The sequence below is a fragment of the Ammospiza caudacuta genome, chromosome 4 (genome assembly GCF_027887145.1).
Source record: "Ammospiza caudacuta isolate bAmmCau1 chromosome 4, bAmmCau1.pri, whole genome shotgun sequence".
Taxonomy (NCBI): domain Eukaryota; kingdom Metazoa; phylum Chordata; class Aves; order Passeriformes; family Passerellidae; genus Ammospiza; species Ammospiza caudacuta.
Window position 1 is genome coordinate 64,434,574 of NC_080596.1, and position 25,388 is coordinate 64,459,961.

A 25,388-nucleotide genomic window follows, 5' to 3' on the forward strand; every position below is an offset into this window, starting at 1 on the left:
AGTCTGGAGAAGTCTAAGAAGGGATCTCGATACATTACAGTATCTCTGACATGCGCCAGGAGAATGGTGCCAGACGGTGCCCAGTGACAGTGCCAGGAGCGATGCACCGCCCCACACGCCGCGGCCGCCCGAGGCTCCGGCCCTCAGCGGGCGGGGCCGCCCGGGCCCGCCCCGCTCCCGCCGCATGCGCGGCCGCCGCTCCCGCTATGGCGGGCGCGCTGGGCGGAATGTTCGGGTCCCAGGCCCCGGGGCCGCCGCCGCCGGGCCCGCCCGGCCCGCCCGGCCTCATCCCGCCGCCCGCGGGGCCGCGCAACCCCAACAGCACGCTGGTGGACGAGCTGGAAGCGTCCTTTGAGGTGAGGAGGGGCAGCCGCGGGCGGGCGGGCGCTGCCTGCCTGCGCCGGCCCCGCAGCCGCTCAGCGCGGTGCTTCCCTGTCCGCAGGCCTGCTTCGCCTCGCTGGTGAGCCAGGACTACGTGAACGGCACGGACCAGGAGGAGATCCGCACCGGTGAGCCCGGGCGGGAGCAGGGCGCCGCCCCTTGCCGCTGCTGGGAGCGGTGGCAGGAGAGAAGCGGAGCCGGGAATGCCCCGGGTGCGGTGGGAGGGTCGGAGTGTGCCAGGTGTCTCCTGAGGTTGGGTTGGCGTGCAGTGAAACGCGTTTCGAGCACCAGGGAGGTGATGTGATGCATTGAGAAGCTGAATGAAGCAGTTCCAGGGAACGGGAAAGGCCAGGCAGCTCAGCAGCGCTGCTTTAAGGTTTGGGTGGCCACCTCCGTGGAGGTGGAATAAATATTGTGTGAACAGGAGTTTAAAAAGTGGGCCTTAGAAGTGCCGTTGTCCCTGAAAATTTTCTGAAACTTCATTCAAATGGCGTTTCAATGATTTCGGCACAAATGCTTTTCAAAACTCCTTTCTGGTTATTTGATCATATTCATGTACTGGCATGGAACAACTTTTATTACCAAAATAGTAGTGTGTAGTCTATGAGGGCAGAATATTCTCCTCAATAAATGCATGTTTTAGAATCCTACACTGAGCATGTTGCTGGCATGCAACCAGGTTCCATGAATTACTTTATTACTCCTTGTCAGAAATAAAATAAAACATGGGAGGAAGTGTTGCACTTCTAAAATAACTTGTCCATTTGCAAAGCAGTGTCTTATACAAGGACTTACTGGTTTATAAATATATTATTTTAGATAGTCTGACGATTTTCGTTCTAGAAGGTACTGTGAAAAGTGTTTTTAATACCCGCCCGAAATCCTATTTTTTTGGAAGCTGTTCTTTCAATACTGTTATTATATGTTTAGGTGTTGATCAGTGCATCCAAAAGTTTTTGGATGTTGCAAGACAAACTGAATGCTTTTTTCTACAAAAAAGACTGCAGCTATCAGTCCAGAAACCAGAACAAGTAATTAAAGAGGTATGTTAATTTACCTATCCTGTGCTAGATCAGATAAGCTATGTACCTTCATCACCATGTTCATAATTTTGGATTTTTCAACATGATGCTGTACCTTAAGTTGGTAGAACTTGGCTGTTGTCATAAGTCTCATCATGAACCTGGAGAGGCTGGATACCTGCTATGTGGAGTATTGGAACACAGCTGATAATTCATTGGAAGAGACAAACTAGTTAGTCAGATTTTGCTGGGGATGGTGATCTCTGCAATATGTGACATAGGTGAATGGCACTAGTGCATTCACAGTGCTTTCCCTCTGTATCATTAGACACTTTTCCATTATTCTCTTTTTCCACTGTAAGTTCAGCTTGAAAACTCAAGGTCTAAAAAAGTTACATACTCTTTATGTGGGGTGGTTATCCTTTTGAATGCTATTTACTAATATACCATTTTTTCATCCATAGGATGTTTCAGAATTAAGAAATGAATTGCAGAGAAAAGAAGCATTAATTCAGAAGCATCTGAGTAAACTGCGACACTGGCAGCAGGTCCTGGAAGACATCAGTGTACAGCACAAAAAGCCTGCAGAAATGCCTCAAGGTCCATTGGCTTACCTAGAACAAGCATCTGCAAACATTCCTGCTCCAATGAAGCAAACATAATCTTCAGTTTTACACAGCTCAGTATTTTAAAAGCAATGGTGTTCTTTGTATGCTTTTTGTATAATGTAATTTATACTGCAAATATAGTTAAAACAATTAAGCCAAATAAATTTTCTTGTTTTCTTTTGTTACAGAAATATGGATTGGTTTTATGTTTTAATGGAAAATATTCAGAGTTACACTTCTACCAGAAAGCACCCTGAACAGCATCTCCCAGAATGCATCCTTGTTCCTTTTAGAGAGGGTGGCCCTTGCTTTCCCCTCTTTTTTGATATGATCAAAATATTTGCAAAGATTAGTTTTTGATTTTTCTGGAATATTTAAATGTTTTGTGATCCAGTAATTATCCATGAGTACCACTGCAGAAACATTCTTTAAAATTGTCTGTATGTAGGTCAGATCACTTTTTTTTGAAGTGAATTGTCACTCTCCATCATACTGGCTCACCTCATGGAAGGTGTCTTGGGATATTCAAATTTGGTTCTTATGGGATGAATTGAAATGGAAAAACACACACAAAAGAGAGGGATATGTAATGCAGGCCTATGCTACTGATGTTCTGACTCTCAGGCTACTGAAGAGGTGTTCCAAAATACCTACCCCAAAATACAGACCACTCATTGTGGAGGTAGAATCACCCCCACTGACCAGTATACAGAATTACCTTCTATTGCAGTGCTCTATTTAGTAAGTTAAATGTAGCCAAAAAAACTTTTGGAGGTAGAAATAGCAAAACACTCCTGTGTATTTCTAAGCAACAAATTAAATTCATCCATATAACCACTTTTCTACATATACTTATTTAGGGGGGGAGAGTTGAATAATTAATTGTTGTAACCCTGGACGTAAGAATTGCTAATTGTGTATTGAAATTTCTAGTGTTCTTGGGGCAGCATGGATGAAAAGTAATGAGAACAGCACTGTACATTTCCATCCTCACAGGTGCCAAGGTACCCATCAGAGTTTCTGTACGCTATTTAATCTCTTTCTTGATTACAAGTATACAAAGTGCCTTTTTGCCAAATCACTTTTCCAACCAACCAGTTCCTCTTGGAAAAAATACTAGATAACTGGGATGAAAGCTTTGGCATGTAGAAGTGTGTGGGATCTCAGCACCTCAGGATGGAGGCGCAGAGTGGCCAAGAACACCCTTGGGGGGCTCGGGAGTCCTGGAATGCTGCCAGAAGTGTCTGGTGGCAGGACTTTGAGCCGACACAGGAGACGACACCTGTATGAGGACTGGGAAGGTTTCACTGGGTGAATTGTGAAGGGATAAGTTAGTTAGAGTGTAAAACACAGGGTTTAGGATTTCGGTACAGGGGGGTCTAAAGAAGTAAGATGGAGGAATTGGGGCGTGTCCTGTCCTTCTTCTTCTTCTTCTTGGCCTCCATCTTCTGTGGTGATGGTGGCACTTTGGGATTGGTTATTACTAGAAGTGCACCGGTTAATAAGGGTAGAAGGTATTGGGGAAAAATTATAAATATTGTACACGTAACTTCGAGTATAAAGATAAGTGACCGCCCGGGGGCTTGCAGAGTGTGCCCATGGCTGACTTGCTGTGCAGACCTCTGTCGGGCTGATAGAAAATCTTTTAGATAAACAATTAATAAACACCGAGACCGAGACAAGATCAGAAGTCTCTCCTCGTCCTTTGAAGCGTCGGCTCTTCAAGGCCATCCCTGGGCCTTTCCAGGCCACCTAAACAGCACAGAGAAATCTACAGAAGTGTTCTGCCCTTCCTTCCACCTTTGCACCACCAGTGAGATGCAGTGGCTGTTTTGTCTGAAATGATTGCATCTGTTGGTGTAGCTCTTGCTGGCTGTTGGATGTGAGCACAGGTTAGGCTGGAGGTACATCTCTTTGCATGTACAACATTTTTTTAGGTAGCTGGGCCCTGTTAGTTGAAATGAAATGGGGATTCAAAGCAACCGAAGAGAACTGTCCTGTCTTAATAGCAGGCTGCTGGTTGCACATTTTCCTGCCTTTTACACTTCATGGGTTATAATCCAAGAGTCAACTTCTACATGGGTTCTTTCCTGCCAGCAATGAATTAGCATGATCTGATAAATGTGGTCATTCCCCCACTTGACTTTTATGTGGGCATAAAACTAGTATGGAGTTAAAAGGTACCAGGGTGCAGTTGTCATCACTGGAACTCAGTGTACAAGTCTGACTTCAGCATTAACAGAGAATTCTTTTGAAAAACACAGAAATTGGATCATTTACAAGCTTTAATGTTCATACTTACATATCACCCTAATTTATCAGGCTGATACATATATTGAAATTCAATGGGAATATTACATAGCAAATAGCTATAAATATACAAAACAGTTTATGAAGCAAACCAGAAATTATTTCTGAATCAGCCTGCTATAAACATGCTAGCATATTTTTGAAGGTGTACTACATGCTGTGCAGCTTAAAATTAATTTAACAAAAAGCATTAAAAACTTTTAAAATTACATTATTATATGCAGAACTTACATAAACAGCTGATGAAGCAAACATAAATGTACAGAAGGAAGATTTTTTTTCAGCTGGTGCCAAATTGACAGAACATATTAGAGCCCAAATTCCACATTTAATGAAATAGTGGAGTGATATAGTCTCTTCATTAAAAAGTCTTTTCACATAACTGTATCCAAACTTTTCCTTAATTTTTTATAGAAGTTGTTTTAAAAAAAGCATTTTCCTTAACTTCATGCCTGTAACTCCATAGTTACTAGATGAAAGAGAATGCAGGTACTTCCTTACTTAGAAATTACTTTTTTTTTCTTCCCTTAAAACAACTATTGGATTATCATTCCTAAAAAGGAAACAGGAATAGACTTTTATAGTAATTTTGAGAAGTATGGCAGTAGTTTGCTTTAAAATGAAAAATACTTAGTAAGCCATTCTTGATGCTGAGGGTCTTGTTTTTGGTCATCTTTGGTTTGTTCATTGTTCATTTGTTCATGTTCATTGCCATGTGTCCTGTGCAAACAAATAAGCATTAGCATCACCAACCTACTTACAATCCAGCAGCACTGATTGTAACATGAAGAAAAGCATGAAGCCGAGCTTAACAGCTATACAGAAACATTTGAACATAGTTCTTAACTTGACACTCCCAAAAAATTAAACAAAAGGATGCATCAGGATATGAAGTCTTGAAAATCAGAGAATGGCAGCTGCAATTCACTCTTTAAAATACCAAATACAATTTATGCATTAAAAATGTTGGGTAAAAGTTCTATTTGAAATGGAAAGATTTATCTGAACACTACCTGGCATTCATAATCAATCCTATTACATAATCCCTGATTTTCCATAATTCAGGATTTTTTTAACATATGGTAACAAATAGGACAACTTATGATTGACTGATTTAAAAGAATTAAGGCAGCAGCAGCCAAGCTCAGTCTCCTTGCACGGTTGTTTCCCTCTAAAACAGAAATTTGCCTTGGCAGTCATCTGGGATGACACTGCATGTTTGTATCTTAAAGAAGTGGGAATTTACAAAGAGGATCTAAGCCTGTGTCCCAGGTTGTTTTTGTCAGCAGTCAGCACCATCTGCCCCCAAGGAAAGAATTCTCTTGCACATAATTTACAGGATAACTAAATCTCCTCCAGGAGATTGCTGAGAAGGCCAGATTTTGCCCTGAAATACAGTGCTAAAGTTTGGGGATTTTTTAACTGTATAGTAGCTACATACATTTTTAACTATTTCTTGAAGAGAGAGTTTATGTTATAAAACACTGAACATCATTTACCTAACTCAAAAATTTGAAGAATTTAAGCTCCTCAAAGAGGAAAAAACCAAAGACGTTAAGTATCTGCTAATCAGTTTTCAAATCCCTAACCTTTGCTAAATGATCAGCCTAGGTTCATTCAAATACATCTTAAAATAAAAACATGACATCCACATCTACCAAGTGCAAGGTGAGGCAATAAAAATAAGGAAGACACACAGGACACACATCCTTAACAGAACCATTAAAAGATGCCATGTTACTAATTAATTACATTCTTAGTAAAATACTTGCAGCTCCTTTTGCTTTTTTTGTGTGTATGTGTGTGTCTGTGTGTGTGTTTTGTTTGGTTGGTTTGTATTGTTTTTTATTTCCCCTACCAGGAGGGGTTACAAGCAAAAGGTCAGCTGGGCAGGGATTATAGCCCACTTTTGCAGTAAAGTTCTGGATCTGTCTGCAGAAAATGAAACACACAGAGTTCATTGCACAGTAGGAACCTTACATCATTGTGTATTTCGTGTCAAATGTGTTTGAATTGCCTACAAGATTCTAAATATGAATTCATTTATCATCATACAAAATGGACAAATACCTTGTGGCAGCAGTGCTGTCTGAGGACTGTGTTGATGGAGAGCCCACCCTGAGGCAACCAGAACTCCGGTCTAAGCTTGTAGATTTTGTTATTTGAGGAGCACTTCTTTTTGATCTCAAGTCACAGCTCAAAAAGCTCTTTGCGTAGGAAGCTAAATTCGGAACACTGACAACACGACTGGGCACCTCAACCTTTTTCTTCTGCTTTTTATTGCAACAGAAAACTTCATTACATACACATTTTTTACATTTTATTCTATGAAACCTTAACAATACCTCATTCCCAAATACCTTATAAGGAACACCCAAATAGGAAGATTTCTGTATTTTTCTATAGGCATTTAAATTGAATTTCCATGGTATGCTGTATCCATGCATTTTGCCATCCAATTAAAACAACATGTATTTGACCCTGAGATTTTAGACACATGAAGGTGCTTTCCACCAACTTGACCTCCCTTCTTTCTATGGATATTTGTAGAAATATCATGCAGAGGGACTGGAATGACAAAGGGCAGATAACAAGCAACTCAAACAGATGCATAATTTGCCTTGATGCATGCAATATCCCAATTAGCACATCCCAAATCTGCAAGCAATTGCCATGCTTATCCCAATGGAAGACTGATGTCAGAGTTCTGTTGTTTTATATTGGCTTAAACACCAGTTATCTACGTTGCATATATACTTCTGAAGAATTTCTCCTCTGCTCAACAACTGACTCTAGATTGGCACTGGAAAGAATTCTACTGAATATCATCATAGACCATGGATAGCATTTTTGTTGTCCTGATATGATTCAAATAGTAATAAAACAATCACAATGTGTGATTTTAATTGCATTGTTCATCTTACCTTCATGGAGGGAGTCAGGCATGCTGTATTGGGGTTGAAAGAAAATGACCGATTCCTGTAAGAGTCAGTGTTGGCTGCAAGTGAATGCTGACATTTTCTTCCTTCCTGAAGGGAAACAAAGTTACATGTATGGAAACCTGTATTTGTTGGAAGCTGGTATGGAAAGACACATTTGTCAAAGTATTCCAGAACAGAAAGAAACAACCAGGGTGAAGCAATGTGTGAAACACTGAATAGAGCCTTACAATAGATTCCAAAATACATATGTCCATATAAAAAAGAGTCTTACCACCAGCTGCTTGATAATCTCTTCTCTCTCACTTAATTTGTCTTGCAGGCAGTTTATAAGGTGTGTGTCTTCAGGCCTGGACTCCCACTTTTTTGACTTTTCTTCTAATTCTTTAAGTCTGTACCAAAGAAAATACAGACCCGAAAAAAACTTCCTCAGATTAGGTTCAAGAGAAACCTTGGATGTACTCTGCCCTATGTTCCAAGCCTAAAATACAGGGACATAGCCAGGCCTTTCCAATAAAACAGGATTTTTATAAAATGGACACCTGTACATGGTTTATGTAGAAGTATAGAATCTTCTGGAGCTCCAAAATAAATTTCCAGGGTTAATCCACAACACCTGTCCAGTGTAAAATCCAGCCCCTTATGTAAAATAGTAACAAGCTTGCACATCATATTGCTAGTCTAGTTTCCTAAAGAAAAAAATCAGTGTCAGAGGATCTATACATATCTATAATCATCTACTTGTTCTCTTTTCTGACCCAGTAACTTTGGAATCCTCAGAATTACTCAATTCCTGTAACTTTCATGAAGATAAACATAGATATGCATGCTGCTTTAGTAACCCTGCTAAGTCAAAACCTGTAGTCTGAGTTCAGCTTTTTAAATTCCTTAAATTTCCTGGTTTTTATGTGTGGGTAAACATTTTTGAGAGGACCACCCCTGACTCTTATTACCTTGGAGTTATCTCTGAGTTAAAATAAAAAGATGAATCTTTACATCTGAAAGGTTTAAAGGTTAGAGGCCTGCTTACATGCCAAGTCTCTCTTCTGGACTTCTGCTGCCTCTGAGCAGTTAGGATAAGAGAAAAGGAGGAGGGATATATATATATATATCTATATAAGGGATTATTTCTGGGGGGACTCAATCTGAAGCACCACAGGACTTCTTAAATCCACAGGGGGCTGCAAACTGCATTTATTTACACGAGCATCTTTTTCCTTGGAAATTTTTAAGGGAGTGAGAATGAGGTTAAGAAGTTTTACTTAACGATGCTACTCTGCTGAACAAAATTAAGTACACGATTATAATCAAGGCCTCTGGTGTTATCTGTAACACAGATGATTTTACACTTTATAGAATTTCTAGATTCTACATGCAAGTTTTAATTTAGCATAGTAAAACTTCATGTATAGTGCTTTAGATTAAGCAATATCCAGAATTTATTACAATGTGGCTGGGTATTTTTGGTTTGCAAAGACAATACCTATACACTTCTATTTTGACACATGCAAGTTTTAATTTAGCATTGTAAAACTTCATGTATAGTGCTTTAGATTAAGCAATATCCAGAATTTATTACAATGTGTCTGGATCTTTTGGTTTGCAAAGATAATGCCTATGCACTTCTATTTTGATCCTTATAGTATTTTACTTATGATTAATAAAAAAACTGTACGTACTAAGGATAATAAATAGAAACAGAACTCAGTGCCAGCATGAGCCAGAGTTTATTGTTAAATTACTTACGCAGTTTCTAAGGAGAAAATCTTTGCTTGGAGATGTGCCTGAGTGCTGCTGAAATCAGACACTATGGTTTCAATTTCCTTCCGGTGATCTCCTTTCAGTATGTCCAGTTCTTTTTTATGCTTGATATTGAGGTCTTCTACCAGTAGCCTTTCATTGGTATTAAAATATGTCTGAATTCTCAGGTTTCAATATTAGTTTATTATCATTGATCAAAGCATGCTGTTTTGAGGAGTTTTATTGACTGCAAGGGTAATTAACTGGGCAAAGATCTGGCTTCTGCCTACAGATTTGATATTTTGGTTGCAATCTGAGAAGAAATATTTTAACACTGAGGAAGAGAAAAATTATTTTGAAAAGTACTTGGCCTTCACCCTTCAGGAAATTCAAGGTCTATTCCATATAATGGTACTATTGATGTTCTGTCGAGGATTAGTTTGTACATCAATCTTAATGACAAAATATGACAACAAAGTACCATAGGAACTTATTTGTATTAGGCAAAATCATGTTGAAATATCTGGCATTTTAACATGAGGCTCTCATGATATATGTCACTACATCATGACACCAGAAACATTTAATACTGCCTATCATCATCCTAAAACTAAAAAACAATTTTAAAAATCTAAAAAAAAAATCTAGTTTCTCCCCTTGAAATTAGAGCACAGCCATGGAAGTGACTAATTTGGCACTGAGCATAAAATAAGCAGCAGAAGAATAAGGGTAAAAAAGGGAGAAGGATCCCTTGAAATGAATATTCAGGAGTAGAATATTTTCCTTCAGAAGACCCACTTGGGGGACTTGTTCTCTCTTCCCATAAAAACACCTTTGTCTGCTCTTATCCTCATCCTTGTAAAAGCTTTCTGTACTGGAGGTGGAAATCACACAGTTCAAGAGAACGGAAAGAGGAATTATTACTTCAAGCAGATTATGGGTTTCACTTACTTTGCAAGAGTAGGACTAGTAATTTTAAGTAGTTTGTTATAAAAATTTGTCACATGCAAGTAACAAGCCCCTATCAGCTTTCAAATCAGAAAAGAAACTGGCATAAGACAGGGGCACTGTTGTTAAAAGTAAAAATAGCAATTACTTATATGCACCAATTTAACTACTCCCCTACACAAATTATTAGTCTGGCAAAAAACAAACAAACAAACAAAACCAACCAAACAAAAAAAAACCCCAAAACCCAAGAGCTGCAAGTTAGTTTTTCAAGTCTTACATGGGTTAATTTCAGAGCAGCCTGTATCAGAGGCCTAGGTCCACTCCAGTTCTTTGGTCCTATCTCCAGTTATTTGAAGGATTTCTCCTTATATAATTTCCATTAATGCTTCCTTCCCAAATGCTTACTGTAGTAGAGCTACACCATCCATTCCCTGTAATGCAAATCCTCCAGCCCAGCAGCCTTAGCATTTGAGGCCTTTTAGACCTCAGCGCTGACACGTGAATAATTCTTCTCTTCATGAACAGAGGCTCTAAATTCCTTCAAGGTAGCTTGAGGGCATTAATGAAACCCTCTGGTTTGCAATTCTCTCTATTGATCTTGCTTCTTGCTTCAAAAGCTTGAAATGAAATTCACTTTGAAGTAACTCTCCAAAGAGTGCAATGGCAAAAAAAAAAAAAAAAGTTACTCATTCTTTAAATATCTACTGACTGGTAGACAGGAATGGAATTACTCTGGCCACTCTGACAGTCTGCAGAGAGACATTCTATCCATTGAATGCTTTTTTCTGGACTATATATGCCATAATTTTAAAGATTCCTTTAAGGGCACACTCTTCAGAAATCCTTTTATATACATGCTTGTGTAGTTAGGGGCATATATCCTGCACCACTGCAAAAATGAATTGAAAGATACCCACACACCACATCCCTCAGTCTCTCTACAAAGAGAATGTATTATGTTCATCCATAAATTTCAAAGGATTCAACACCCATACAAATGCAGTGGGCAGTGAACCCAGTCTTGTCTCCTTTGTAAATCATGCCAGGGGAGCTTTAGGTTGGACAGTAGAAAGAATTTCTTCAAAGGAAGGTGATTAGACATTGGAATGGGCTGCCCAGATGTGTTTAAGGAAAGACTGGATGTGGCACCCAGTGCCATGGTCTAGCTGACATGGTGGTCATAGGCTGGACTCAAGGATCTCAGAGGTCTTCTCCAAACTAATTGATCCTGGCATTCTGCACTTTTTCTGAACAGAAATGGAAAGACCCTTTTGCACCATGTGTGCTGAGCCTCTGGCTACACTAAGACATGGCTTACCTTCTACAAGATGGCCAAGACTCAAGTCACCTTGCCCCTCTTGTGCCCTAACAGCCCCTCACAGTGCCAGGCTCACCATCAGCCCAGGGGCACTGTCAGTATCCACTGGCACTGCCCTTACTACCCCTGTGCAAATCTGGCTGCTACAGCCAAAGCAAACTCTTACAGGAGTATATAGCATTCTCAAACATCCCCTTTGGAATTAACAGTCCATTGGTTTCACCTACAGAGTATGTATAAAAACCTGATATTTATTCTCAGAAACTTCCATATTCCTTTTAATAGCTCTTTGGTGAGTTTGGGATCTATGTCTCCCAGTGCCTTTGAAAGGCTGACATCATGCACATTTTCTCAGGTCACTCCTGGGGGGATACACTAGACATACTTTTCTGTAACATATAATGAGCAATTAGTTCAAATGCATCTATTATGGCTGGAGGAAAATGTGAAATGAATTACTGCTTTTGCAAAATTCCTAGCTTCTAAAATTAGTACTTTAGGAAGGAAAGATTCTGACATGCGTCGCGCTTAGAACACCACTCACTCTGGCATAATTATTGAATCTCTAGATCGCACTGCCAAGTGTGAATTCAAGGCAAACCTTCTATGCTGTTTATCTCTATCCTGAAGCTGTGCAGCTTCTTGCTTCTGTGTCTCCAACTCAGCACTGAGCAGCTCCATTGTGTCCTTCAAAAGTAAATTCTCTCTCTTGAGTTCAGAAATTTCACTCTGACATTTTTCCAGTTCATCATGAAGAGATCTGATCTGGCTTTGGCTACTTCCTTCCTAAGAAAAAGGCCAAATTTAGTTATTCACAGCCTCTTACTTTTAATGTTAACATCTTCCTGGATTTGTGTGCATTGCATTTTTGTGATCTGATTTTTCAATTATATGTGCAAGACAAAATCAGGATCAAAAGTTTCTGAATATAATCTACAGTCTCTACACAATTTATTTTATTGTAACATTCTTTCATTTACTTCTTTTGTAGATTCTGATCTTTAATTGGAAAGAAAAAGCCTGCCCACAGGGAAAAAATTATAAACATTTAAAGTGAGATTTAAAGGCAGAAAACCCATTGCATTTCTGGAAGAGACCATATACTTTTATTATCACTGGAGAGAGAAATGTGATATTATTGCTTTTGCTGAACCCAACACAGCAATGAAGTACAAACTGGTCCCTTGCCTGTTGCTTCTTCAGCGTCCTCACACTCCTCAGCTCCATTTGTAGTTCTTCTATTTGCTTCTTTAGGTTTGTGCATGATGTCTGCTGCTCGGAGAGTTCCATCCTTAGAGATCCTAGTAACAATCAGACAGTCATTTAGGCAGTCAGAGGCCAGCTGGATGGGGAAGGCAGATACAGGGAATGTAGATGAAAACATTAATTCATTATATTTTGCTTTGTTCCTCAACTCCTTCCCCATTAAGCATAATGGCCTCCTATTACTAGAGAGGTAACTCAGCTGAGTAATAATAAACTGATATGGAGCTACAAAAGCAATGAGTCCACATCAGACTCAGAGAGATAATTCTGTGGCAGTTGTATTGCAGACCACATCATCACCATTGTTTCTTCTAATCTTGAACTTTAGTGTTAATTCAGCTGGTGTTCTACAGAGGGCCACAGGGCAGACTGAGGAAAGCTCTGGTTGTGTTAGAGAAGTACAGTGCTTATGCAAGCTCATCTGTCACATACTGCAACTTTCAGGTATTTTAGGTACAAGTTTTTCAAGTACAAGAAGAAAAAAGTTTTTATCTCTGTTGTCTCCCTACAATCTTTCTTGAAGAAGATAATCTATCTATTTAAAGTCTAAACTTCAGAAAGGAAGAAATCTTTTGAGAAAATTTTAATTACTAGTGGAAAAAATCCAAGACTAAAATTCAGTTTGTATGTAAAATACTTTCAAATTATTTTTTATTTAATTAAAAAACATTTTATAGATGAGCTTTAATAACCTGAGATTAAACCTGAAGATATTACACATCTTGCTAGTGCAGTGTTCTGTTGAGTTCTAAACAGTTTTGGGCACTTTTGAAACTGACTAAACAGCACATAGGGAGCAACTCATCTCCACTGCTGAACTCAACAGAGCAGACTTGAAGCACATATAAAAATTCAATATAGAAAAAGAAGAGTAAAGTCATATGAACTAATTATAATTTTCCAATCTAATATGCCTGATAATGCATACTTGAATGCTGTACACCATACTACTCTCTCTGCAACATTTTGCTGCTGACAATTGAGAGCTTGGTTAACAAAGAATATTAAGACTATATTGTTGAAATTGAAGGGTATGACAAAAGAGATTAAGAAAGATCTGAGTTCCCAGAAAATGGGAAAGAAATGAATGGAATGAAAGTCAGTGGTTCTCAGCATATATATAATCAAGCAATAGGAACTGTGCATGACATGAGACACTATACCTAGCAAGAGGGCTTGCTGCTTTTGTATCTGCTCAAGTTCATCATGTAATTCTTTCTTTGCTTTCTCTTCCAAGGTTTGTATTTCCAGCCTATGAGACTGATGTTGGATCTTGAAAGTCTCATTAAATTCCTTTTTCAAACGTTCTTCTGCCTCCTGTAAGCAAAAGTTCCCCCAAAAACAAAGTAGTTGGAGCCTGTTTATCAGCTTGTTGTTTTACTTGTAATGCTAGGATGAATGTGGCCTTTCATTGTGGAACTTAAATTTTCATCACCACTTTACAAGACATTTTATCAATGCAAGCATAAAAATGAGCTGAAGATAAAAAGTAACACTTAAGAGGTACAAGATAAATTATCAGTATATCACCTCTTAGACCTTTTGAGCAGGATAAAATAACACGGATATCTTTGCACTATTTGACATTAGAAAGAAAGTTTTATTATTCATCATACAAAGGCCCCAGATTTGACCTGTTTGTCATTACTTATCACAGTGTGTCAGACAAAGGCATCTGTCTTTCCTTGAATCCCTCTTGGGTCATGCTTCCACTGTCATTAGAAGTACAGCTGGTACACTGCAAGGGATGGAGCAGCTGCTCTGTAGTGGCTCTGAAAGCAAGCTCCTGTCCTCAGTTTTATTCTTACCAACTCACTGCCTTCAGCTTGGTTTTGTCAAAACTGGAATTTTATTTGGAATATATAAACAGGATATTAAATTCTACTTACAGTAGTTTTATTACCTAGGTTTTATAAAGTTCTCTAAGCTGTGGGAACCAACAGGGACATCTGAACTCCATGTCACAATCACATGTACATTTTTCAAGTTGATTTTTTCTTGGACAGCAACAGTCTTTGGAACTTCAGTATATTGCATTAACATTTTGTCACTGAAATCAATTCACTTGAACCTTTAAAAGCCTTGGCTATCACTTACTGAATTGATTTCTTGAAGGTATATAAGGCAATACACATCACTATATGTGTCTATTATACTTCTTAAGTATTTATGTATAAATTAATAATGGATGAAACATAATAAAACTGAGTCCTGTTATTAATACTCTCAGAAATTCCCTTGTATTTCTGAAGTAGGTGCACAGATTAAGGAGCTTATATTCATGGCAGCCTAACTGTAGGATATATTATATTCACACTGTGGTCTAAGTTAAAATGTTAAAATTATTAAAAAACAAAAGTCCCATGATGAGGAAGTTTCAAAATCCCAGAATAATTTATTATGTGCAATAATAGCAACCCATCATTAAGCTAATTGGAGGTAACTGAGTTTTGGCTCTCACTTAGATGGTTTATCCCATAAATATATATATATTTTTAACATTAGTATGTAGTAAACTGACCTTGAGTTCCTGATTCTTGCTTTTCTCCAACATTTTTAAGACTTTTTGATGCGATGCCTCCAACTGCAGTTTAACATTTTGGTTTTCTTTAATGGTGTTTTGAAGATCCTGCAAAAGCTTCTCTTTTTCTTTGTTGGACTGTAGATTATGTTTCTTCAGTGACTCCTTGAAATTATTTGCTTGTTGTTCTAATATTTGCTTCAGCTGAGCCACCTTCCAGAAAAGCAAATCAGCAGGACAGGATTATTAGCTGCATTTACAATGCAGAGGAATTATGTAAAGTTGAATATACTTTATGACCTTGTCTTGTTCTATGAAAAAATAGCAAGATGCTTGTTTTGTGCAAGAAAATAACACTTTTTTCAGTGAAGAATGACAACCTTTTTGCATATACTGTCTGTTGCTCATCAAGTACTTTTTAAGAATTTCAAATCATCTTCATCTCATATGTGCAATCCACAGTTCAATTTGCACAATAATATGGCACAAACCAGAAGGCAGGCCTAAGGCTCTGCTGAAGCTATCCAACAAAACTGATATATTTAATTTGAAGCAGCACCTAGCTTCGCCTGCCTCAGACTGAGTTTAAATTCACTATTCATCCAGTTTTTTCTTGGCTTCTTCCACTGTGTCATCAAATGAAACCAATTTCCCTGATCAAACTAGTGAAGAGTAATTGCCAAATACTATTTGTAATGAAAAACATTAATTGCCTTTAATATATCTGTGTAATAGGATCTGTCTGTAGCCTGGATACACTCCAAGAATAGGCAGATGCCAAAGCTACTTGCCAAGCATACTTTTGCTTCAAGAGGTTATGATTTTTTTTTTTTTATTACTTTTTAAAGAAATATGTGGTAAATCATAAGATTTAATCAAAGGGGTGCTTTGGTTTCTGGTTACAGGCAAAAAAACCCCTACTTTGTCTGCACACCTATTGAACTCAAGCCAATATTTTCCCATATAAAGAAAAGAAACACTGCAGTTTCAGGTACTGCAGTTCCTCATAAAACTAACCTTTGATGTGAAAGACTTAATGCTGTACTGTGCCTCCTATCAGGTGACACAATATGCATTAGCATCACTACACTCAAGTATGCATTTTTTTATGGGCTTCCTGAAAATAAAGAGACTGAAAAAAAATGTGTCAGAAAATAGGCTGTATATTTTATAATAGAAAATTCTGAAAGAGGAAAAATGTTACTTGGAATACTTCTTAAGCAAATTAGTCACCTAGGCAGGAAAGATTATTAGAGGCCTATATAAACTTAATCTGTGGTCACAACATTATAAACTTCCCCAACTCTTCAGAGACAATTATTGGCCCAAAGGACTTCAAACACGAAACAAAAGATCATACTAACTAGAAATAGGCTGAGCTGGGAACACAGTGTAGTAAGAAATCATATGGAAAAGTAGTTTTAAAACCATTGTTTTTCAGTGATTAAGGGGAAAATCCTACAGGGAGGTATCAGACATACAAACATGTTCTTTCTCATGAATCCTGGTGCTTCTAACATATCAGAAGTTAAGAAACAAACATGTCCATCCTATCAGGTTTCCTCCTCCTCTTTTGCAGTTAAAGAGGTTTTCAAATCCACCAGTGAAAATCTTCTCTGGAGTGTTTTGCAGTGCCCAAATAATTTTTTGCACTTCCTGTCTTCTAAACAGATAGCCAGACCCTCAATTGGCTGAAGTTGGTAAAGCAGCATTTAAACCAATGAAACTGTCAACTCACATCAGTCCAGAATCTATTTGGATGTTTTCATTATTAACAAAGAAACAACACTCTGGAATTTTGTTTTATAATGTCCTCCTGCTGCAAAACAAAAGTTCTTTAAAAAACTGTACTTTAATTCCATTACTAATTCACTTTTATCTACCAGAATTGCACAAAGTAATCTCAGAGATGCAAACATTATTTCACTGGTGGATTTGAAAACCTCTTTAACTGCAAAAGAGGAGGAGGAAACCTGATAGGATGGACATGTTTGTTTCTTAACTTCTGATATGTTAGAAGCACCAGGATTCATGAGAAAGAACATGTTTGTATGTCTGATACCTCTCTGTAGGATTTTCCCCTTAATCACTGAAAAACAATGGTTTTAAATATAACATAAACAGTAATATGGCATAAGAAGTAAAAACAAAATAAATTGCATTTTACTGGGTTTTTTAGGCTTATTTCAGAGTTACTTCAATTAAGTTCTCAGTAAACAATATTCCTAAACTTGTGGCAATTCCTGACCAGAGGAATTTCTGACTGTGTTCTTTGGCTGTTAGTTGGTGGAATCTTCAAGATCCATAAAAACTCTGGGCGTTGCTGTGTTGTACATTGTACAAAGATATATCATGACAAGCTGATGCTTGTACTGCCATTTTATGCATCTTCTAATTCCAGAATAGAACAGAATCATAGAATATTTGGAGCTGGAAGGGACCCACAGGGGTCATAGAAGTCCAACTCCTGGCTCTGCACAGCCCCATCCCCAGGAGTCACACCATGCCTGAGAACAATGCCCAAACACTCTTTGAATTCTGCCAGGTTTGATGCTGTGACCACTGCACTGGAGAGCCTGTTCCAGTGCCCAGCCACCCTCTAGGAGAAAAACCTGTCTCTAATATCCAACCTAAATCTCCCCTGAGAGCTTCAGGCCATTCCTCTGTGTCTTGTCACTGGTCACCAGAGAGAAGAAATCAGTGTCTGCCCCTCCTCTGGACTGCAGTGAGGCCTTCCCTCAGTATCCTCTTCTCCAGGCTGAACAGACCCAGTGACCTCAGCTGCTCCTTATACAGCTTTTCCTCAAGACCCTTCACCATCCCTGTAGCCATCCTTTGGACACTTTCTGATAGTTTCATATTTTTCTTATATTGTGGCACCAAGATCCTTTAACACACGCTGAAGAGATCCTGTAGTTCAAAACCAAGGAACTGGAGGGCCCTAATGAATTAGCATTCAATCCACACAGGATCTCACATCTTTCCTTCCAAATGACCAAACAGATACAAGCCTGATTTCTTTATCCATAAAAGTCTTATTAGAACAGAAATACTGACACTTTGAAGTGCAACCCCAGAGAGATGAAATTATCATTTTTCTCTCTACTCTGGACAGTGCTCCAGCTATGTCAGACCAACCAAAACCAGGTCTTAGGCAGCCAAGGAAGCTATTTTTAGGTCTGAAATTGTATCCAGGTTAGAACTGGATTAGTAACAGCACATTGCCTCACCTTTGAGGCAGAAGCTCTGGGCTGAGCCATTGTGAAGGTTTCCAGATGGGAAACATGCCCTCACTGAAACATAACATTATATAGTGAATGGTGCTTTCTTGGCTGTGAATATTCATGTCCCTATAGCAGGAAACTATTACAAGTTGAAATGACTTCACTACCCTGGCAATATTGCCAAGTAATTAGTTAAGAAAGTAACTTCTGGAGTAATCAAGAAAAATGCAAAATTTCTCTTCAAATGGAGCATTTGCTCCTTTTTCAGAGCAGTCAGATTCTAAGATACAATAAAATGTTTTTTAGTGTATCTGTTCATATTTACCATGGCTCTGTGGACATAACATATGGCATGCAATGTACTATTTAATACTATTTATGCTTATAGTTGCAATAATTTTCCACCACTCTTTGCTAATTTACCATGATCTTGTGATGCAAGTGGATGAGCAGTTAGAAAACATAAGTTTCCTTCATATTTTACTGTCCTGAACATTTCAAGAAAAGTAATTTGATTACCCACAACCTTATTTTTTGCATCTGCAAAACCTGAGGAATAAACCTGAATGTCATAAACCTTTCACTCTGAATAGGCCAACATAGGTTGGATTGACCCAAAAATCTCTCAGAGAAGAATCTGTAGGAAACAGTGGCATGAAGAAATATGTAATGAAACTCAAAAACAGCCAGAAATTTCAGAACATTAAACTACAATTAAATTCTGTATTTGTAAGACTGGGAAATAGACAGAATGTCACTGTTTGATAACAGAATGTATAAATATGTTTTGGAGGAGAAATTAAAAAGAAACACCCATGCTGCACTCATAACTAGTAGAGCTAGTGTAGCACAGATGGGAGAAAAACCAGGTGTGGCTTACCAGAAATGAGCACAGCCCATGGCCTGATTGCTGGAACATGCACACCAAGGGGTAGTAATGGCATGTGGGAAGGTGGAGGCAGGAAAGGGAGGACAGGGTTTTGCTTGGCCTCCTCATGACCCTATCTGTCCTTTCTCTGTCTTTAACCACTCAGCAAGAGCTAATTATGACCACTGAGAGGCTAGAAATGTCAACTGAAGATCTATGTCTTCATTTTTTGCAGAGTTGTTGCCACACAAATTCCCACTGAACTTGAGGGAAGTGAAACTGGTTAGAATCAGTGAAGATACATCTCTATGAATTACAAAAAAATCAGAAAGTTAACAGGATTTGTAAGGAAGAGTCTTATCTCACTTTGTCCTGTAAACAAACAAACAATCAGAGTCACTCTGCAACCTTGATATGGCCAAACTCCTCACCTTAGAACATCTGCACAGCGTAATATATGAAACAAATAGGTTTGTCAAAATCTTCAGAGATATTTAGAAGCTGTTATTTCTACCTGGAGTCCTTACATATTTTATTGAGTGATAGACACAACAAATATTATTAAAATCTAATCCAGAATCTCACAGATGGGATGAAAAATGAAGAGACTTTTTATTACTGCATTACATTTATGCCCAGTTTACCTCCAGTGAAGAGTTTTGAAGTTTCCCAGTAAGAACTTCTTTCTCTTTCTCTAGTTGCTTTAGTTCACACTCAGATTTTCTTTTAAATTCATCTAGCTGTGTCTGGAGCTCCTAAAAAAATAAAAGAAGAAAAGACAAGAGCATGCAACAGATGGGACAAAACATGCAGCATGAAAAAGAACACTCTTCTTCTACATTAACCTAGATAATACAGCAGTGTGCACAACAGTACATGCTACGGTCAATTAATGTCAGTTGTGTTATTTAATTTAAAATATATAAACAGTTTGGTTTGCTTCCTTCTAATATTACTGTGAGACAATACAGCTCACATTATCCTAATCTTCTACTGAAAGCTTCCCTAAGGTGTAAAACTGTACAGCATGAAGAGTCAGACTGTTTTGCCTAGAGTAGCATGAATCTTCAAAAAGAATTTAGTATGCAAGAGTCACTCACAAGACCTGAAAAACTGTAACTATACATTGGCCATATAAATAACAAGATGACTAATGGGCAATTAGTGCAAAGAGAATCAATAGGAAGCAATATCTGACAGCATCCATAAAGAAAAAAATGATGAGAAAGTAAAAAAAAAAAAAAAAAAAAAGAGGATTATATAATCACCATGTTGCTGGAAATAGTTAAAAAAATCAATGAGAGCATAAGTTGCAAGACAGTGACCAAGAGCTTGTAGCAATTGTTTGTAGTAAGTGTTAGCAATTACTTGTTGAAAGACTGAATGTGCAACCTCTAGAAACTTCCTGAACTGATACACACAACAAATTCATTAGTGTGCTTGCTCTTCCTATCTGTGCAAATTTGCTAACTCAAAAAACATTCTAAAGTGTCTTCATGCACTACAAATGAAGGAAACAGAAAAAAATAACTACTTAACACCTCCTCCATCCTGTACAGCTCCCTCTCACACCCCTTCGTGTAAAACCTAGGTAACAATTAAAGGATGGAATTAAACAGATACATGAATATTGCAAGGGAGGAATTAGCTTTAGTTTTGCCTGTACAAAAAGGAGCAGATGTGTCTCTTTGATTAAAATGTGAAGATCAGGTGCAACATTCCCACTTCAACTCTGTCAACTGACTTTCTTCTCTGTATCCTAATTTTTCTATCTGGGAAAATAGATACAACACTTCCTTAACAGCTGTTACAGGACTTCGTTGAATAAGAGGATATAAACAGCATCAATAATGAGAAAAATTGTAATTTTGTTCGTTTTACTAACTCAATATTTTCCCGATTAAATTAATATTATTATCTAAAAAGATATTATTATAAGTAATAATATTTATTGCCTATAAAAGATAAATATCTACTAGTATGCCTTTTTCTAAAGTATGAAGTGTTTGATACTTAAATTCAATCTGACTCACATGAAGACCTTCAGCCTGGCATAATTTTAAGAATACATGTACAAGATAATAATAAGTAGAATACACTATATAAAAGGCAAAGCAATTTCCATGAGGCTTCACTAGTTTAACTGCACCTTGAAAAATTGCATCTTCAGATACTGATCAAAAGTGAGCCATTCCACAAGCAGATAAAATAATTTACTCACCCAGGTTCAATTTTGAGAATTGAGAAATAAGATTGTATAAACGTATAAACTCCAGCAGTTTCATGGACATTAATTCTTTTGGCAAGCACTAAATACAATTCCTAGTCTCCAAGACTGGGCAGGTACTATGCAGCTCAACATTTAGGGACAGCAGCTGCTCAAATAAACACTCAACTCAGAAAGTTATAGCAGTGTTAACTACAGAAAATGGGTGGAAGTTCATTCTTAGCACCAAGAAGGATCTAAAAACCACTTGACCAGTAGCCTTATTATCCCATTCTACAAACTGCTGAAATTAACCTTCTTTTTCTGTCGAGAAGACCTTTGATGAACATCAAAGTCCATTAGGAGTCAGAACCTAACTTCCCCCTTAGCTTATGCTCAAATTTGGCAAATCACAGACATGCACTGACTTGGGAGCTCCACGAATCATTAAAACATATGTTTCAAAGTTATCCTCCCTTTGAACAGAATTCAGCTCACACTTAGGTTCCTACTGCACAAAAACATTAGAGACTGCAAATTTCCTAAAGCCAAAGGATTCAGTCACAGACAGCAGCTCTGATGAAAGTGAAATTCTCTGAAGAATCTCTTAAGTCAACTGCTGCTAATGCATATCAACAACAAAAAATAACAGCTTCCCCACTTAAAACACACTGGAAAAAAAGTATTGCTCAGGTAAGCTGTTTGGATATGCAAGGAGATGAGCCTTCTTTCTGACTAAAGTTAAAGAGACACACATATTTATATGTATGTATGTTCGCATGCATGCATTGTAAATAGTTGCAATTTCACTGGTAGCACATGCACTCTGAATTAATTTAACAACACTTTGCAGAACTAGATTCTCTGCCTAATTAATGAAAAATTCTGATTAAATAAATTTATCTGAGTGTTTCACAGCAGCAGCCCATGAAAATTTAACTCAGGAATTGGAACAACATGCCCAATACAATCTTCTTCAGGAAGAATCTTCTATAAAACACTCCAACTTCCACATGCAAAAAAATGCAAGGATAAGTATTGCTAAGAAGGCCAGTTATCCCATCAAGGATAAATTCACCTGTCTTCAGAGCTTTTCACAGAAATAAATCAGTCTGACCTTTTTTTTCCTTTTTCTGATTTTTTTTTCTGTAGCAAGAAAATCCTGGCATTTTATGTTAATTCAAAGTGCCTACAGTGAGCATAATTCAAATGATGTTGCTGTGACCAATAAGATTAAAACCAGATGAATTAAAGCATCTATAAATAGAAGAAATTCCTACCTTCTGGTTTTTGGTTTTTTCATATTCCATGAAGTTTTAGACTGGCCTGATTTCCTTTGTAGCCTTTATTACATGATCTACCATTCCTTTTACCAGCTATTCCTTCAGATAAATCTTTTCCTTATAGGACTTATGCTTGATTTTACAAAGAAGGTTCTCTCTTTTATTCATACCCTCCTTGTAAACAGCTACAGTTTCCATAGCCTATAAAAGACACTAGATATATTGTACAAAAAACCCCTCAGGGTAGAACTCTGGGATCACAGTAGTCTATTTTGTAGTGAAAATGCTATTTAGGTAGCAATACTGTATTGAAAAATATTAGGTTTATTTTAGTTAAAAATGTAAAACTGTACTGATTCAAGATGGTAAGCCTTTTCTGCAGTCTAGGAATGATTTGGGATTTTTTGCAGTTCTGGTTTGAGCTTGGGTGTGTAACTCACTTCCAACCATGCAGGCTCCCTCAAGGACATCCTTAGTCCTGTGAAAAAGTACAGTAGATGATTTGCTGACTGTGATGCCAAGTCTAATTTTCCTAAATGGTAGCTTAACAATAGTTAAAGAGAACTAAAAAGTGTAGAAAAGATTCAGGGCTGAACAGTTGCTTAAGGGGAGATATTGTACAGAGGGTACTCTCAGGATACACACATTGCTCATTTTACTGAGTTTATTCCTGCTATCATTTCTGCACAGCTTTTCATAATAACCATTTCCTATATTTAAAAATAAATAAATCAGTATTCCAGCTTGACCTCAGCAGAGATAGTATGCCTTAGACATTGTTCTCTTTAAGGATTTGGTTACAGAAGCAGTTGAGCACTATGCCCTGCTCTAGCCCAAGGACTCCTTTGCTGTCTTTGCAGGAGCTCAGGTACTTCAGGTTATGAACACAAGTCAATGTTCCACTGAATGAGCTCAGGGATCTGGGAATCTCACAGGACTGACTCCTGTACAATAAAGCCATCAATTGTAAAAAAACCTGCATTGATTTCAGTACTTTTGGTATGCCATGTCTTTGAATATTTGAGAGCAAATCACCTGCTAAAGCTCTTGCACATCTTCAGAGTTGCTCTCTTCCTGACTTTCTGTGGTACAAGTCATTTGCTACAGCTGCGTTATTTGATGTTTCAGTTCATCTACTTTTTAACAGCTTTGCTTTGGGAATTCAATACAGCTTCCATATCTTCTGTGGTACCAAAATTTACATTTCAAGTAGCATAAGTAACTTGCAGAATTTCCAATATCAGTGACTACTAACATGGGAAATACTTTAGAATGACATTAATGAGCATCTTACCTGCTTTATGCAGGATTTCCTTTTCTTGATGTGAATTTCTCTCTTTGCCTACACTTAAATCTTCTTCCTCTTTTTTCACTATACATTTTGATCCCAGAATTTCTTGCTGTGTTCGCTTAAGCTACACTTCCAAATCCTAAAATATGCATGACATTACTTTCACATTTATTACATATGTAATTCTCTTGTAATAAGAAATAAATGGTCATTTTCTCTCCTGGTGTTCCATGATATAAATCACCTACAGAACTGATTTAAATGCTTTTTTTTTGCTCTTCTATACCCTTAAACTGTCTCTGCTGCCAGAATATTTGTGATGTGGAGCCCTTCCCTCACATATAGTTGGCATCATTGTAAAATGAATACCCATCAATAGTTACCATCTAAAAGATGTCTGAGATTATCCTAAACTTGAAATAGGCTATACTTCAAATAATTTGAATAATGACAACTTCTAATAATGAAAGCTTATGCCAAAAGCTAATGAATATTAATTAAGGTTTTTTCAGTTGCTGAAATACAAAAGTTTGTAACATAATCCATATACAGATGCCTAAACTCAGAAAAAATTGTGCCCTACTTTGCTGGGACTTCTTGTCCCCAGACTTTGCTGGGAGCTGTCTTTCCATTATTAATGGAAAAAAAATTGAATCATACTGAATGTGCTATTTCTGAAGGTTCTAGTTGCAGTTTCAGATGTCTAGCATAATACTGCAATACTCACTCAGATAAAACTGCCATTTTTTCCTATATGAATGTCAAGTAAAACCTCAGGGTTAAAACTAACTTGTATTTAACACTCTCTGAAGCTCAAAACTTCAAGGTAAGCTTGTTACTTTTACCTCTGGTATATATGCCAGAATTCTTCCAAAACTAGACTGAACAGATCAGACTTAATGATTTGTCAACCTTTGTATTCTCCCTTCTACAGCAGTAATAATAAATGTGTACTAATGCAATGCCTTTCATCGAAAGGTCTCAAACCTCTTGGCATACTCTAAGGAGAAAACAGGAAAATTCATCTTATTGAATCAACTGTCCTTTCACCTTTCAAGCCTTATAATAGCTTTTCCTGCTAGTATTTACTAATGCACAAAGGTATTTCTGATTAGAGTGATGTTTCTACTTCCCTGCCTGCCATCGTCCATAGAAGTCTGAAAAACTGTATTTAATGGTGGCATAAAAAATAGTGAATTTAGAAAGGAGAAACTTTACAATTTTTTGTTCAAACTGTGAAAGAAACAGAAAACAACATCATGTCTAACTCTTTCCCTCCTTCCAGATTTATCCTAGTCTGAGAGTATCTTTTCAAAGATTCAAGGCAACATGCTCCAGTGGTATGTAAATCAGCCTCATTCCACAGATTTAGAGGATTTGAAATGTACGAGTTGAGCATATGTCCTTCAGAAAATATTTCAGTTTTATCCAGCTGAAACTGAATTTAGAAAATAAATTGC

General features: G+C 37.7%; 2 protein-coding genes across 2 annotated transcripts in view; one reads left to right on the top strand and one right to left on the bottom strand.

The window, feature by feature from the left end:
- The first annotated feature begins 194 nt into the window (after window positions 1-194).
- On the top strand, window positions 195-3,575 carry MED28 (mediator complex subunit 28). The gene is made up of 4 exons (XM_058804062.1): window positions 195-356; window positions 443-509; window positions 1,312-1,424; window positions 1,868-3,575. The coding sequence occupies exons 1-4, from the start codon at window positions 207-209 to the stop codon at window positions 2,063-2,065; spliced, it is 528 nt and encodes a 175-aa protein (XP_058660045.1). The 5' UTR covers window positions 195-206; the 3' UTR covers window positions 2,066-3,575.
- A 776-nt stretch (window positions 3,576-4,351) lies between these two features.
- Window positions 4,352-25,388, bottom strand: part of FAM184B (family with sequence similarity 184 member B) — a 36,172-nt gene continuing 15,135 nt past the window's right edge. Inside the window, exons 3-11 of the mRNA XM_058804139.1 lie at window positions 19,793-19,903; window positions 15,057-15,269; window positions 13,699-13,852; window positions 12,458-12,570; window positions 11,871-12,055; window positions 7,535-7,652; window positions 7,246-7,350; window positions 6,392-6,594; window positions 4,352-5,041 (exon numbers count right to left, since the gene is read on the bottom strand). Coding sequence (XP_058660122.1) covers window positions 4,936-5,041; window positions 6,392-6,594; window positions 7,246-7,350; window positions 7,535-7,652; window positions 11,871-12,055; window positions 12,458-12,570; window positions 13,699-13,852; window positions 15,057-15,269; window positions 19,793-19,903 — 1,308 coding nt within the window. The 3' untranslated portion in view covers window positions 4,352-4,935. The remainder of the gene's footprint in view (window positions 5,042-6,391; window positions 6,595-7,245; window positions 7,351-7,534; window positions 7,653-11,870; window positions 12,056-12,457; window positions 12,571-13,698; window positions 13,853-15,056; window positions 15,270-19,792; window positions 19,904-25,388) is intronic.